This window comes from Garra rufa, chromosome 16 (genome assembly GCF_049309525.1).
Source record: "Garra rufa chromosome 16, GarRuf1.0, whole genome shotgun sequence".
Lineage (NCBI taxonomy): Eukaryota > Metazoa > Chordata > Actinopteri > Cypriniformes > Cyprinidae > Garra > Garra rufa.
The window spans coordinates 15,150,664-15,167,419 of NC_133376.1; the positions used below are offsets into that span (position 1 = coordinate 15,150,664).

At 36.9% G+C, this 16,756-nt stretch overlaps 1 protein-coding gene across 1 annotated transcript in view; it reads right to left on the reverse strand.

Annotated features, from left to right (window-relative positions):
• Positions 1–12,504, reverse strand: part of gabra4 (gamma-aminobutyric acid type A receptor subunit alpha4) — a 62,447-nt gene extending 49,943 nt beyond the window's left edge. The window contains 5 exon segments of the mRNA XM_073820123.1: positions 5,696–5,778; positions 6,097–6,317; positions 7,934–8,001; positions 11,770–11,888; positions 12,063–12,504. Of these exon segments, the coding sequence (XP_073676224.1) occupies positions 5,696–5,778; positions 6,097–6,317; positions 7,934–8,001; positions 11,770–11,888; positions 12,063–12,148 (577 nt within the window). The 5' untranslated portion in view covers positions 12,149–12,504.
• Positions 12,505–16,756: the final 4,252 nt, after the last annotated feature.

The following is a 16,756-nucleotide window of genomic DNA, read 5'->3' on the forward strand; positions in this document are numbered from 1 at the left end:
CTTCATTACGTCTCCTGAGCTATGAAAGAGCAATCTTTGAGCAATAAATCTTCCTGTGGGCATGCCTACGCATGGAACCGCGCGTATTAGTCCTCGAGCTCAGGGTCGAGCGGTCGCCGCTAAGACACTGATCTTTCCTCACTGCTGCCCACTTCCTCCACCGTGCGTGCCAATCTCAAATCCGAGCCAAGCTGAACAATCATCCTGACACAGAAATCAGATCCGCTGAGATGTTCTCCTGCTCGGAATCAGACAGATTTCATTTATGGAGGAGAAATCCATACATCAAACGACTCAGGCTCTCGGAGTAGAGACCGACTGCACATCCAGGAGTCCGTCGGCACGTTCCCCGCGCTCCTGTCCTCCTTTGAGATCGTCATCATCATCATCATCTCTATCTTCCTTAATTCTCTTTTTTTTTTTCTCTCACTCCTCACTGTGTCTTTCTCCATTTCTGCTTCTGAACCCCCACACACTGGGAAATAGAGCAGAGGAAGGGCTTCCAAGACACCCACCAACAACCCCATGAAAATAGAAAGAGAGCGCAAGAGAGAAGAGAGAGGGGACAGAGAGACTAAGCGAGTTTTGATCCAAAGTCACGCTGGGCATGGCAGAATCTTTCGAGGGGAATTGAACGAACCCATGCGGGAGAGAAAGATGGATCAGTAAAACTAGAGCATAATTACAAAGTATTTTCTGAGGACTCAAACTTGTCAGCATAAAAGTTTTTGTCACGATGCTTAAGGTTTCTTTCTGGATGCCAGAACATTGCAAAGTTGTTTTCAGGGTTAGTAAAGTTAGCTAAATTAAAACAGGTTTCGTTACTTGGAACAAAATAAACATTAACTGAAATAAAATCAAATACAACAAAAAATAATATCAAATTAATAGAAATTAATAATAAAAATAATATAAAGAAATGAACCCGAACAAAAAAAAAAAAAAAAAAAAAAAAAAAAAAAAAGTTTAGTATTTATTTTATTTTATTTTTAAAAAAAAAATTTGGTAACACTTACACAATAAGGTTCATTAGTTAACATTAGTTACTAATGAACAACTGTATTTTTATTAACTAACATTAACAAAGATGAAAAAATACCGTAATAAATGTATTCTTGATTGTTCATTCATGTTAGTTAATACATTAACTAATGGTAACAAATGGCACCTTTTTGTAAAGTGTTACCAAAAATTGAGATTTGATTTAAAATGCTTTTTTAAAATTTGAAACGCTTGAGATTTGCTGTGCTTGTTTTTAGAACTTTTTAGGAAATTTGTCAAAATGTTGTAATTGTATTTAAATATGACAATAAATAATCATAATTGTCTGTATAATAAACTTATTATTATTATTATTATTATTATTATTATTATTATTATTATTATTATTATTATTATTATGTTTATGTTTATGTTTATTATTATATTGTATCTCTAAATTAAAATAATAGTGGCTATTTCTATTGTAGTATTTCAGTGTAAAATGTGAACCTGGACCACAAAACCAGTCATAAGGGTCTTTTTTTAATCGAGATTTATAGATCATCTGAAAGCTATAAATAAGCTTTTCTATTGATGGATGGTTTGTTATGATACAACTATTTATCTGGAAATCTGAGGGTGCATAATCAAAAATCGTCTTTAAAGTTGTCCAAATTAAGTTCTTAGCAATGCATAATCAAAATTAGATTTTGATATATTTGCGGTAGGACATTTACAAAATATCTTCATGGAACATGATCTTTACTTAATATTCTAATGATTTTTGGCATAAAAGAAAAATTTATAATTTTGACCCATGCAAATATACCCGTGCTACTTATGACTGGTTTTGTGGACCAGGGTCACAAATAATACATTTTATATTTCAGATTTAAATCATATAATAATCATAATAATAATAATTTTAATTTACATTACAACTGTAAAATTACAATACCAATATTTATGCCTGACTTAATCTCTTCTTTTTCAAACATTAAAGCAATGAGTTTTTATTGTGGCGGAAGAACGCAGAAGTAAGAAAGTGCAATAAACGCTAAAGTATATTCGTTACAAACCAGTTTGTTTTATAATTACGACAACACATTAAACTAGTATGGTAAGAAACACCAGTTTGCAATATAAATCAACATAACAAGCTGTTTTGTAAAGCTAAAAATAAATAGAAGTGTATGACATAGAAAGCCTTGCACATTACAAATGGCCGCTTTGCGCTCTCTCTCTCTCTCTCTCTCTCTCTCTCTCTCTCTCTCTCTCTCTTCATAAATGTACATTACAGTTAAGGGTCAAAAGTTTACAAAAGTTTCCCATTTTCAGAATCTGCAAAATGTTAATTATTTTACCAAAATAAGAGGAATGGTATGGTACAAAATGCATGTTATTGTTTATTTAGTGCTGACCTAAATAAGATATTTTAAATTAAAGATGTTTACATATAGTCCACAAGAGCAAATAATAGTTGAATTTATAAAAATCACCCTGTTCAAAAGTTTACATACACTTGACTCTTAATAATGTGTTGTTATCACAGCTGTTTTTTGTTTAGTGATAGTTGTTAATGAGTCCCTTGTTTGTCCTGAACAGTTAAACTGCCCGCTGTTCTTCAGAAAGATCCTTCAGGTCCCACAAATTCTTTGAATCAAGGGGATGTAAACTTTTGAACAGGGTAATTTTTATAAATTCAGCTATTTTTTCTTGTGGACTATATGTAAACATCTTTTATGTGAAATATCTTACTAAATAAAAAAAATAACATGCATTTTGTATGATCCCTCTTATTTTGGTAGAATAACATTTTGCAGATTCTGAAAGGGGAGTGTAAACTTTTGACCTCAACTGTGTACAGTAAGGTTTAGTATAGTTCAAATCACTGACCCTAACTCTGATTGATAGTAACCTGAGCACACGTAACTAATGAACACAGAAGAAAGAGAATGGCATGACATTAGAGCAGAAAGGAGCAGAAAACTGAGAAAACTGTATCAGAGTGCAAAGAAAAGAGTGTAATATAAAAACAAGAGCCGTTATAGGTCTGCGCTGTCCCGGGGCAGGAGGGAAAGCTGTGGTGACCTTCTCGACTCTACAGGGGACGAACAGCTCTCTGTCTAGATGCTTCCCCTCCGGCCCAGAGAAAGAACAGGAAGATGTATAAGACAAAGAAGAGAGCGTGAAATATCCGTCAGCATATTAGTGCAGCCACCACTAAAAAAACCAAAACATCGAGATCGTCCTCCATCACAATGTCATAATGCGCCAGCAGGAGCTCTCTGGACTGATTTTATCTCCAGATCTTCCAGCAGTCTCCATAAAAGAGCCCTACCCACCTGCCACATATTCCCATTTGAGATTACGCCTTCTTTTCAGATTTCTCTTTCTGTACCTCAACTCTTTTTTCACGTTTTCGTTTTCATTTTTGCTGACCGACTGTCATGAACAGTCTTGCTGATATAGAGATTCTTTGTTCAGTTTTTAGAATATGAACCAACTCTCTATTTACACACTTGGAGGAAAAGTAATTTCTCCTTGTGGGGAAGAACTGTTTTCAGTCCTCTAAGGTATTTGCTCTTAAATTAAACTTGTAGCTTATATACTGTGTATATATTTATATATGCATTTCTTTCCCTCCCAAACAAAAGAATGAACCCATTAAGTTTACAATTGCTTAGCCAACTGTGAAAAAGTAATTCCAGATGAAAAACTATTCAGTGTTTAAACTAGCAGCCAGGGCAACAATATTGTGTACCTATAAAAAAACTCTAGGATGTTAAAAATGCAACACTAGACTACTTCTTACTGCATACCATGCAGTGTACATTGAATACTGCCAGCTATTTAAAGAGGACATCAAATGCCCATTTTCCACAAAAAAGTTGGTATGATTCTTTAGGGTCTTCATTAAATACCTGTATACTTTGTTTAAAGGTGCCATAGAATGCATTAATACAATATTTTAAATTGTTCTCTGATATCTACATAGAAGGTATATGAAACGGTTTTACAAGTCCATTTACAACCCTAGGATTTGTCCCTAGAATGAAATGATCTGTTATTGCCTTATTTGGAAGGTTCATAAATAATAATGATGAGCTCTGCTCTGATTGGCTGTTTCAAAGAGCAGCTCATTCAGTAGCTCGCACATGGAGGAAAATATATATTTAATCACGGCGTTCGAGCCGCTATTATTCAGGTCATTGAAACTTCTGTTTTGAATGCACGATCATTTTACTTTCACTTTTGCGTTCGCATGTGCTCTGTGTAACATTATACTACAGCGGCAGTACTTACCACATATTTTACAAGTTTAGATGCTTGTTAGTGATGCTCAGAATCTGTAAATCATTCGCCATTGTCCGCACAGCCATCTCTCTGTTTATGTGGTAAGTGAAATCTTATGTACTGCAATGTTACAGGCTACCGCTAGCATTAAGCTAACCATGTCCCTTCAGTGGTTCGCCTTATTTTATTAGAACACCTTTTGTTTTCTGTGCCTTTGTGAGTACAGACACCAACCCATCCCTGCACTTAACATCTCCTTCACAACCTGGAACATAACATTTATTCCCGTGATCTGCCATTTTCGCTATTGCCCTCGCAGAACGTCTGATGACGGCTATGAAAATGTTGGGGGCTAACTATTAACTATTAACTAACTATTAACTATTAACTATTGATCGCAACTATTACGTAATAGTCCATGTTATGTTGGAATTAGTCTCTTTTTCAGTGGTCTTTTGCAAACACCAGATTTATATAAGAAGGAGGAAACGATGGTGTTTGAGACTCATAGTATGTCATGTCCATGTACAGAACTGTTATTATTCAACTATGCCAAGGTAAATACAGTTTTCCATTTTATGGCACCTTTAAAATTCAAAACAACATCCTTTTTTACCTTGTCAAAAACAGCTCTGTTCACAAAGACCCGCTTCAGTGCATGGCTCTTTAAATGATAATGAGCTACTGCTCACCCTGCCCCTCACTTCTGTTTTTTTTTTTTTTTTTTGGTGTATTTGTTGATGCGTTACCATCAAAAACAAAACGAATCCACTGCATCCTCAGTGGCTGTCATGTCGGGAGAAAATAAAGACTCTTAATTTCACTTTTACATCCAAATACAGGTGGAAAGCGTAAAACTGGCTGAGGGCGGGAATATGATAATACAGGACAGTTCGTCAGTGGTCATGGGTGGGGCCTGAACAGTATGACATCATACTGCTCAGAAAATCAAATCGGGTTGATAATTAAGATTGTTTAGGTTTTTGGAAATGGTGGTTGTGTCCACACACTGCTAAGACCCAATTTTAAGTCATTAATAGGTTTGGTCGTTTTCTGTGAATTTTACATTTGCATGCTAAAAGTACATTTTGTCAGCTTTTAGGTGTACACTAGCATATGGATGAACTTAAATTCTGAATTTGTAGGGGGTCTACACACAAAAGAAAGCCTTAAATAATCAATTCTGTTCCCTGTATGAATTGTTTAGTCATCTGACAGTGAAGAGAGAGAGAAATCCATTTTTAAAGAAGGGATTATTTCAGTGCTCTTCAAGAAATGCTTCATAAGTAATGCTGTTCTTCGCACTCCACAAACGTCATTTAAACTGCCACGTTCCTTTACTCTGAAATACTCTCAAATCATGCTTTAGTGGTTTGTGGGATGAAACAAATCAACATATATAAAGTGTAATCCTCACAGCTGCCGAACTTCAGAGGACATGAGTGGCCATCCATCGGGAAATTGACGAGCTTCATTGGACATTCTGCAATTATTGTCAACCTGTGGAAAAAACACAGATGAAGTGGTTAAAATATAGATGTGATATCTAGCAACACCTTCAAAGTTCTTTACACCGAGTTAGACATGTTCCTGGATCGAGTATTGTAGTGTTAGCCTCAGGGCGGTGTTTGAGGCTTCACCAACATTCATCTCAACCTGCCATTTTCCACTGAACACAAATGCTGTTGCAGGACCAACAAAAGATGATCCAGGAACACATCCTACTTGGCAAAACGACGGTCACCCACGAGCAAACACAGCCTGCCAAAGTCTCTTCAGCGTAAATCGGACTCAGGACTGGACGGATGTGTGCTGTACCTCATAGTGTACAGGATGGTGCCGTTCTTCATGATTCGGAAGAGTCTGTTGGGTGCCGTCATGTTGTGAGCCACGGATCTTTTGCCGTTCCTGAAGAACGTGTCGGGGGTCCAGACTTTGGTCACCATCAGGTTGTTTAGCCGGAGGATCTCCACCGGGCCTTCATACCTTAACCGCCTATCCACCCACGTCTGGCGGAAGAACACGTCCATGGTGTACTCCTGGAGGGAAAACACAAATACAGAGCAGTCAAAACTGCACGCAAATCAATCTGGCTTATTTCTGACAGTATGCTTCATTAGAGTGGTTTTGTAAAAAGCAACTCAATTAAAAAAGCTCAAAAATCCACCATAATCTTGCAAAACATGGTCTAGACACTTAAACAAACACCTCCTCATGCTGATAAACTGCTCCTGCCAAAATCCCCTGTAACCCTTAAAAACAAACATAACATCAAAATGAACCCTATTTACTTTTTAGAGTAAACTTGATATGAACTCAAGACTTTCTCATCAATTTCTTCCAAGAAAGTACAAAATGCTCTGTAACCCCTTAACCCCATAAAAACAGCATAAAATCAAAATGAACCCTATTTATTTAAATAAATATGTAAATTAAAAAGTATCTTAAACTGTGCAGATTCACTAAAATACCAAGCAATATAAAGTCAAAGGTCTCATGAACTCAAGCATTTTCAATCAAAATTCTCCAATACAGAATTTCCTTATATAAAAATCCTCTGTACCCTGTAAAACATAAAATCTAAATGAACTACACTTACTTTTTAAAAACATCCTTGTAAAAAATTCCCCTGTAAAGGTCATTGCACACTATTTTTTTTTCTGTATTCGTCATCCCTTCCTATCAAAATGCTTGCTACAGATGCAAAAACAAAGGAAAAACAAATCTCATTAGAATTTTTCTTTACACAACGTTTATTTTTTTAACGTGCGAAAATTCTTAACTCCTAAAAACAGTGTCAAATCAAAGCCCTATATACTTTTTTTAAAGAAATGTCCCTGATTTTATTCTACACCATTAATTAGTTGACTTTATTCTGTTAAATAACATTTATTTTCATAATCTTACATCAAAAATCAACTTTTTGCATATCTGAAACAACTTTTTTCTTTTCTCTTATCGCAGTCAAGGTTGTGTGGGTGGGGCAAAATAGCAAAAAACAATAATATTGTTGTATTTTCTAAAGAGCCAATCAAATACTCAGTAAAAAAGTGATCTTTCAAAGATTATTGTATGTTTTACAAGCAAATACCATTTCATTTTTTCTACTTCAAAATTTTAAACTTAATGAAATGTTTTACTTGCTGTGTCTTTGTAATTATTTGTCACAATTACTGAGGGGAAAGTGTTTCTACACTTTTTTTTCAGTATACTGCAGAAAACCAGCTGAATATACAGTTTCACACCTGGAAATATATGACATTACGGAAGTTAAATGCATTAAGAATGCCCTTTTGTGTATTTTTACCACAGCTGGTAGCAATCTGAGGTGAACACTGTTTGGTTACATTTAGTGCTGTTGTGCTCTTGTTCAAGGTGTTGAACCTGATATTGTTCTCAGGGGAAAATACCTGCTGAAATTGTTGACTCAATCACATTTTTTGAATCTCTACCACACTGTATTTGATTCACTCTGACTAAGCAGATAACTGCACCTTGCATTGATCTAAATGGCAACCTGCCTGAATTATTTATTTTAATCATATCTCAGCGGACGGATATGACACCTTATATAACAGCTGCTCGTGCACACATACATGTACACACACAAATCCAACCTGTTCGCACATAATAATAAACATCTCAGAACGCTCACCATCTCCACGTCGGAAACTGGGCCAAAACTTGTGACGTAAATATCGGTTTTCACTTCCGTCACTGGACCTGGTTAGACACAGAAATCAGAATCACATTAAACATCTTGACTAGAAGTAAATCTGAAATAAATGCAAATGCAACTGATGTGATCTGTGAATAAGACCAAAACCTTATTTGACTTACAAAGTGAAAAAATGTTGGACAGGATTTGATTTGATCAATTAGGAATCTATTTGATGGTGTAAAGTGTGTGTTTCATATTAAAACTAAATCAGAGCTAAATGTGAGTATTTGCCAATATTGTGTAACCTTTTTGACAGGATTACAACATTAGATAACTAGTCTTAACATTTTAGAAAGGATGCATTACCTACTGTATTACAGTATTAACATCAAAGGAATAGTTCGCCCAAAGATGAAAACTGGTTGAAAATTCACCCTCAGGCCATTAAAGATGTAGATGAGTTTGTTTCCTCAGAACAGATTTGAAGAAATTTAGCGTTATATCACTTGCTCACTAATGGATCCTGTGCAGTGAATGGGTGCCGTCAGAATGAGAGTCCAAACAGTTGATAAAAACATCATTAGGATATTTTTAACTTGTTCTAATATTGATGGATTTGTTTCTCATAAACAATCAGCTTTTGCTTTTTTGCTTTTGCTTACAAGATATTGATTGATGGACTGGAGTGCTGTGCATAACTTGTGGATTATGGTGATGTTTTTATCAACTGTTTGGACTCTCATTCTGATGACACCCATTCACTGCAGAGCATCCATTTGTGAGCAAGTGATCCTAAATTTTTCCAAATCTGCTCTGATGAAGAAACAAACTCATCTACATCTTGGATGTGACATCAGCCAAAGGGAAAGTCAATTCTGAGGCAGATTATGACGATTTTTTCTTAAAAACGTACAAATACTGCACAAAATGACCAGGACTGTCTATTAGGAAAGGAAATTGGCTCAGTTTGGATTTATCTTTTCCCAGTTTTCTCTGACTGAAACTATTTATCACTTATTTATCTACTTTTAACACATTCTTGTGGAGAGAAATTTAAAAAAATAAATTAACAAATAAAGACCAAAAGTGTCAGACAAACAGACTCGGGCACTCAGAGCTCTAAATCACATGATTAATCACTGAAGCGTCTCATTGGTTGAACTTGTAAGGGTTTAACTCCTAATGTTCTAGAGGCTCTCTGATAGATGCTTGAGTAAATCACTTGAGAGTGAAGTGCCTTCAGTCAAACACAAGAAAGTGGATTATCTGTCATTAAACAGACACTCTGAGCATCTCTCACAGTTGACAACCATGAATTCTACAGAAGTATGAAAGACAGGAACAATCTCACTCAGTCCACTGCACACAAAAATCAAAAGAGAGATCTTCTTAATATCGCAAATGCTTCTCCTATATGAGATTAAACTCAAAGTAAATGGAGGTTTATTTGGTCTCCTGCTTTCAGATCTCCTCTAGAGATTCAAGAGATCTCAACAGTGTCTCAAACTGCGAAGATTTGCCAAAAATTGACCAAAGTACACTCATAAAAATAAAGGTTCCAAAAGGGTGTTTTTGCAGTGATGCCATAAAAGAATCATTTTGGTTCCCTATTGAACCTTTCAGAAAACAATTCTTACAATTTAACCATTTTGAAGAACATATTAAAAATCTATATAATGCATTTGAAAGGTTCTATGGATGTTCAAGGTTCTTCATGGAACCGATGCCAATAAAGAACCTTTATTTTTAAGAATGTATGCAAACAAAAGTCAAAGGTCTCAATGCGAACTCAAACTTTTCTCATCAAATTCTTTGAATACGAAGCTGCTTTCACATTCACTTTAGCTCTATACTCGTAGCGCATGCCAGTTATCTCATTTGTTACTATTATTTATATGGATTTTAAAATTTTTAGTATAAATTAAACATAACTGAGAACTTCACGTCTCCTGAGCAAACACTAAGCAATATTTATTTTTCTTTCTTGCTTTTTTAGTTTTTTTTTTTTTCTCAAAAAATGTTCCAAACCATGTTAGTTCATCTGTAAAACCCAGAAGGAAAATTTTCACACAGCTTTTTTCGATATAACAACAGTTCATGCAGAGTAAAAAAAAATATATTTTGATGTAATGTAAATAAACCAAAGATTACTGAAGTACATTTGACAAGAAAATACTATTTCAGTTTTTCCACTTATGCGTTAACTGCTGTTTCTTTGTAATTATTTGCTAAATTTATTAGCAATTTCTGAAGATTTTGAGAAATATTTGTGAAAAATGTTTCAAAGTAAATCCTTCATTTCTTTTCAGTGGTGTCATTAGTCAAGCTCTAGGAAGTACCAAAAAACATTTTGAATATCATAAAATAGTCAGTATGACTCATGCTCTATGTTCCAAATCATCTGAAGCCGTATACTCAAAATGTAGCTTGTCATTTACAAAAAATCTTTCCCTTGAGCCACAGATTTCTGAAGACTTGTGGACAAGTCAGACTACTTTTAGGATGCTTTTTTGTCCATGCACCATTAATCAAATTTGCTATCTTTATGTTTCCACAGAAATAATAACAGGTTTGCAAGGACATTAAAGTGCATTTTCATTGTTGGGTGAACAATTACATAATACAGCGTATTTTAAAAAGTGCATTTCTTCCAACTCAAGTCCTCACGGTGCAACAATCAGACGATGACAATAAGGCCAGTGGTAAGAGACGCGCCCGAGCCCTGATATCTATCATCTCTGAAGCACTGCATTCTTTGGCAAGGGCAACTCATGCCATCCTACTAGAACTGTGAACCCACACCATCTCACTGAGAGCTGATCAAGCCCCTCCAGCCTGATCCAGCTCCGCTCGAGAGCTCTTGTCATGTGAAGGTGGGTGTGCTGCTCTGTTTGGAGAGATGTGCTCTCTGCCTCTTCACTAAAGTTACATAAAAAAAAAAACAGAGCTACATTCCCAGAGCTCCAATCACATCCTGGCATTACGCATAGAGATCCACAGTCTTTGATTTGATTATTTATTTCTTGCCTAAAAAATGAGGAAAAGGGTAGAGCGGAAACTGTGACCTGTGCAGCAAGTCTTGATGTTTTTTCTTTATATAGTAACTTTCATTAATAAGTCATTAATCAATATTATATAATGATTAATACATCACTAGCTTATGTATATGGGCTGCAAATATTCAATTTTTAACAACGTGCATGCACACTAACTAATGATCTCTAAAGCATTATATAATCTAATATTGCTTCTAATTAAGATATAAAGTACTACATTTTAATAAATACACACGCGTTTAAAATCTTTCAAAAGCGCACTCTAAGGGGTTAATTCTGAAGTTTCAAGCATAATGACCACAGACAAATCTGACCTGCTATTGTACTCGAAACTAGAGCTACAATAAAATGAGTCGCGGCTGACCATCAGTTACACAGCAGCGAATCATTTTGCTTCGCAAAACAGGTTAAAACGTTGATGCGCGGTAGGAGAGAGTGGGGAATGTGAGCGGTTTACGCACACAAAGCGAACAGCTGTACTCTTCCTACTTAAAATGTGCATTAAGCGGCTTTCTCGGAGCAATTACATAACCAAACTCGCTTAAACAACCAAACAGCACCGATCTAATAGAAACATGGAGAGCAGAGAAAGAAAGTGGGCAGCAAAAGGACATATGGAGTTGGCTTACACCTCCATCTCCCCTCAGAGGACACCAACCCTCACCAAACAAACAACACTTGGTAAACAGCATGCGACCTGCGTAAAAACACACCATTTGGAGAGCTAGTTCTCGCTTTTTTTGGCCAAATGATTGTGAGGATTTTGGCACGTACCCCCAAATCCAGGTCGGAGTCTGTTGTCGTATCCATCCAGAAGTCGGTCCAGAATGCGTGTGAAATTTTCCGGGTATAATTTCTCATCCTTTCTGATCTGTCCAGATATTCTCTTTATGCTAAAAACAACACAGAGCAAACTGAAGCATTTTAACATTGCGCACACATGAAACAAACGCCTATTTTTCGTATCAATCAACAGCACAAACAGTTCAAAAACGCCCGAGTTTGTCGTTTGTAACCTCGAGGCGTAAAGATGCCATGCGTAACGCTCACATCCAGTTGGAACTCACCAAGCCGCCACGCACAGAAAGTAGAGGAGAGTGGAAATAGAAGTGGGGTACATCGCAGTCACCATCTCCTTCTTGGCAGAAACCATGTTTACATGCCATTCTTTAAGCCTTCTTCACATTTCCCCTTGCCAAACGTCCCGAGGAAAGATCGAGGAAACGTGCGGCAGCGCGCAAGACGCGCTTCACCATCACCCGCAAAGCCGTGCCAGCGAAGCATCCAAATCCAGAACTCGCTCTGCGCCCGATAGATCGCCTACATCCAAACCCCAAACTCAGTGGTTAAGAGAAGCATATGGTGAAGCATCCTGTGGAATCGTGCGTCTCGCTGTGAGGAGGTTAGAGGAGAGAGAGGAGGACGCGCTGGGTTCCTACACACTCGCCTCAGTGCCAAAACTGGGACGTGCGTCCGACGCGCAACACACTCACAAGCGCACTTAAGAGAAGTCTGCCTGCGAACGTTTGTGCGAGATCACTTTGGTGATGTGGTAGTGGCGGCACTGCGCATGAACTCACTTTACGCAGCACTTCTCGTGTCCGATCTTGCCCGTGGTAAACTTTGACTTTGGGGGACGGGTGTTAATTGATCTGGGCAACTAAAAGGTGCAAATTTGAATTCTGCCCTTCTTAGACTGTAATTAAAAAGCTTCTGCTCTCTCGAAAAAGATCAAACTTATCTGGGCTTGTAAATATTACAGCATATTGAAATGGGTCAGTGTTTGTCGCAACGTTACACACATGCTCACGCACAATCCGAGGTACAGTCACACTGTACAGGAAGTAGGACAAACCACACGCAGCTCCTGTACACCTGGGACGGGACAAAGTCTTCGATGTAGTATGCGTGCTTGCGCGTACGTGCTGTCCTGCGAAGAACATGCTTGGTTTTCCATCCTTTCGATGGGAACCGTGAAAAGAAAAGCTAATTAACTCTTGTCCAATTGTTTTTGATAGCAATCACACTCAGCGATCCTTATCAGCACAAGCTGACATACACACTGCACATGCATAATAACTCCAGTCTGTCACTATCACAGCCTATATAAAGCATCAGATTCGAGCTGATCCGGGATCGGCTGCTGTGTTGCATTTAGTTGGCTATAAAAAGCAAAACCTTATCCTCAATCAGCGCTCTCGCTCTGGTTTGCAGCGTACGATCTGTGGGCAGCCGGTGGCGTATTCATCGGCCTTATTCACAGGTTGTTCGCTTGCGAAAAAAAGCTTATTATAAACATAATGAGCTAGAGGTGGCACTCTAGTGTAACATCACATTATGAATATGTGGTAAAATAATGAAGACCAAAGAATTCTATTAGGCTTTTGAGTGAAGAAACCAGCTAAGGGTTTGCATCTTAAGTTGTCATCTTCATTATTAATTAGAGAAAATGTTTAAATGCACTTTATAGTTTCGTGTCATGTACATGCTTTTTGTCTTCTTCTTTTCTTCCTATAGTGATTATGATTTGAGGAGAGTGAGGCTTTGGAGGCTTGTCCTAATTTTGATTTAAAATAAGGCAGCTCAACCTATTCTGTTCTCTTTAGCAGGAATTAAAGAGTCTGCATACAACAGAAAATCGAAGAGTGAAATTGAACTTCTGTCTACTTAAACACTATTTTTGCACTGTTCATCAGTGTACATTGTTCTGAAGGTAGCTATTATAAATGTTTTCACAATCTTTCATTAAACCATAAAAGCTTTCTTAAAATGATTTTCTGTTCTGCTGACGTAACCAAGGCTGCATGTGTAAGGAAAAATAATATTAACAATATTATTAAGACTCAATAAAAACTCATTGGATGAAATCAAGTCCTCCCAGCAGTCACACAACGTCACATGACACTGATATTTGGTTGTGACGTCAGGTGAACAAAACTAAATGTAAGTTCAATATCTAATGTCAATGTTAATTTGATGTCCAATACAGACGTCAGCTGACGTTGATATTTTGTTGTTTTTAGGTTCAATAACCAAAATCCAATGCTAAGTCAATGTCAAATTAACATCAAATTCTAACATCAACTCGATTTTCATTCTCAACCAAAATGCAATGTTTGTCTGACACTGGGGTCAAAGGTCAAACTTAAGTTATATTGATGTCCTTTGCTTGCTGAGCTAATCTCCTACATTCTGAACTTATAATGGAACCTGAATTATAATGAATAATATTTAAATGTTAAAAAAAAGAGATGTTCTGGAAACCTGTTCGAAAACAGTAATTATTTATGCAATTCCATTTGGTGTGACTAGATGGACAGATATTACACACTTTGATCCTCGTTCATGAAACACGAGCGATATGACTTTATTTTGTGTAAATCATATGTAAAGCCGTTCTGATGTAAACTTTCGAATTTATGAAAATGTTCTTTGGTACAAAACGGATCAACCAAAGCGTCTTAGCTGGAAGTGTCCTCAAGCGCCACCAGCTGGACGTTTTTAGAAGAGTGCCTCACGTTTTTTTCAGCTGGCTAAAAACGCTTTGGTGGACACACGTTAATTAAATATTTATTGTCACTGTAAAAAATGACTGTAAATCGGCAAAAGACTGTAAAAAAGCTACAGTAAAAACCTGTTAAATGGTTAACGGTATATACAGTGAAAAATTGTATTGGACATTGGATGTAATTTTATGGTAGTATAGGGGGAAGTGGGGTGATTTGTGCCAGGGGGGAAGTAGTTCCACCCCATGTTTTTAGAAAACCATAGAAGAAATTGGTCATGTGACCACATACTTTTGAAGAGCCATCCAATTTACCCATCCCCCAAAGAAGAGAGACACATGGCATGAAGGCTAAGCACATTTTAGCTCAAAAAACATTTTGGCTTTTTTGCCTTTCAAAGTAAAATGTATATGATCAAGGTTTTTTTATTGTTGTGTCTGAACAATTATAGACACGTTTAAAAATATTTCACACATTTTAGAGCGTTAGTAGGCTACACTGTGAGTCTATACAGTTAGCATAATGTTAGCTCTAAACTGCGGGATCATGTTAGTCTTTCAAAATTGTGGGGCTGGGGTAATTTATGCCAAAGGGGCAGGGTTAAGTTGAGCCAGTGGGATTTTAAGTAATAGTCCGGATCTAGACCATCTAGACCAGGGCTGACCAACCCTGCTCCTGGAGATCTACCTACCTGCAGACTTTAGTTCCAGTCCTGCTTCAACACAGCTGTCTGTAATCATCACATTCTACCTAAGAGATAAATTAGCTGGTTCAGGGGTGTTTGATTAGGGTTTGAGCTGAACTTTGTAGGATTGTAGATCTCCAGGAACAGGTTTGGGCTTCCCTGATCTAGACCTACATTCCCACAGGGGACAATCTGTGTGAAAAGATGAGCGTGCCACATAAGTGTTTGATTTACCTGCTGTTTGTCAGCTTTTTAAGTGGCCTAAGACACAATGGGATGTTCAGAATTGTTCATAAGAAAATAGCTTCTTTCCTATATGTTACATAATTGACAGACAGCGTTCTAATTATTCACAAATATCATATATTGTGTATTTGAGTTTTTTTGTGTTTTCCAAAAAAGTAGAAAATATGACATGTCAATAGTTTAATAGGGTAACAATATCTAAATAAACCTTAAATGAGCTATTTTGTATTGAATTTGTCTTGATTTTATATAGCATTACAGTTCATGACATTAAAATGTTCTTTTTAACTTAAATAATCACTGGCACATTTTACCCCAATGTATTCTCCCCAAACGCACAACTTACCCCGCACCGGGTGCAAGTTGTGCCACGAGACCACTTTTTTTCTGAAAGCTATAATTCTGAATCAGTTTATTTCAGATCCAAAGTTATTGTTCCCGGGGATGCATGTGACAGCCCGGTTGAAGCAAAAAGGATTTAACTCGTGCACTGATGTTGTACTGTCTTCCTTTGTGTTTATTGCCCTTTAACTGCACAACACCGTAAGAGCTAGAGGACAGATAAACAAACAATAATGGAATTTGTAATAAACTCACATACACATTCATACAAAAGAAATCGACTACAGCAACAAAATTACTAAATTAACACTAACATTTATCATAAACAACATAAAATTACTCGTACATAAAACAAACACATAAGCCGTCATAGAGACACGATAAGCTATATCAGGGCTGCCAACTCTCACGCATTCAGCGTGAGACTCACGCAATTGACACTTTTCACACGCTCTCACGCCACACATCCATTTTCTCACGCAGTCAAAATCACCCTCAGTTAAAACTGGATTAATAAGATATTGGCTAAACAGATTTGGCAAAAGCTCCAGTGCGTATTTGTGTTTGTGCTCTGGAAATCGCCAAAAGACAACGTGTTTTTGTAGCGCCGAGCAATGTAGCCAATCACAAACATATATGTTGATCTAGAACGCCTGTAATTGGACATTGCGTTCTGAATTCACTCACCTCTAAACGCCAGATTGCACTTGCCAGTCCTCTCACTGTAAAATAAGCGGTTCATTGATAATAAAAGGACTTTTGCGATTAACTGAAGCGACACGTTTTAATGATTATCAAGGAAGGGCTATTGCGCACTCCAAGGCTAATTATAATCCGTTCAGAATTTTCAAAAGTTTCGAGAGTGATAAATCTCATGAATGAAGGATTCTTTTTCGAAAATGAGAAAAATTTAATTTCTCACAACAGCAGACTAATATATAAACAGCAAAATATTTGAATTTTTCGTGTCAAAAAAAAAAAA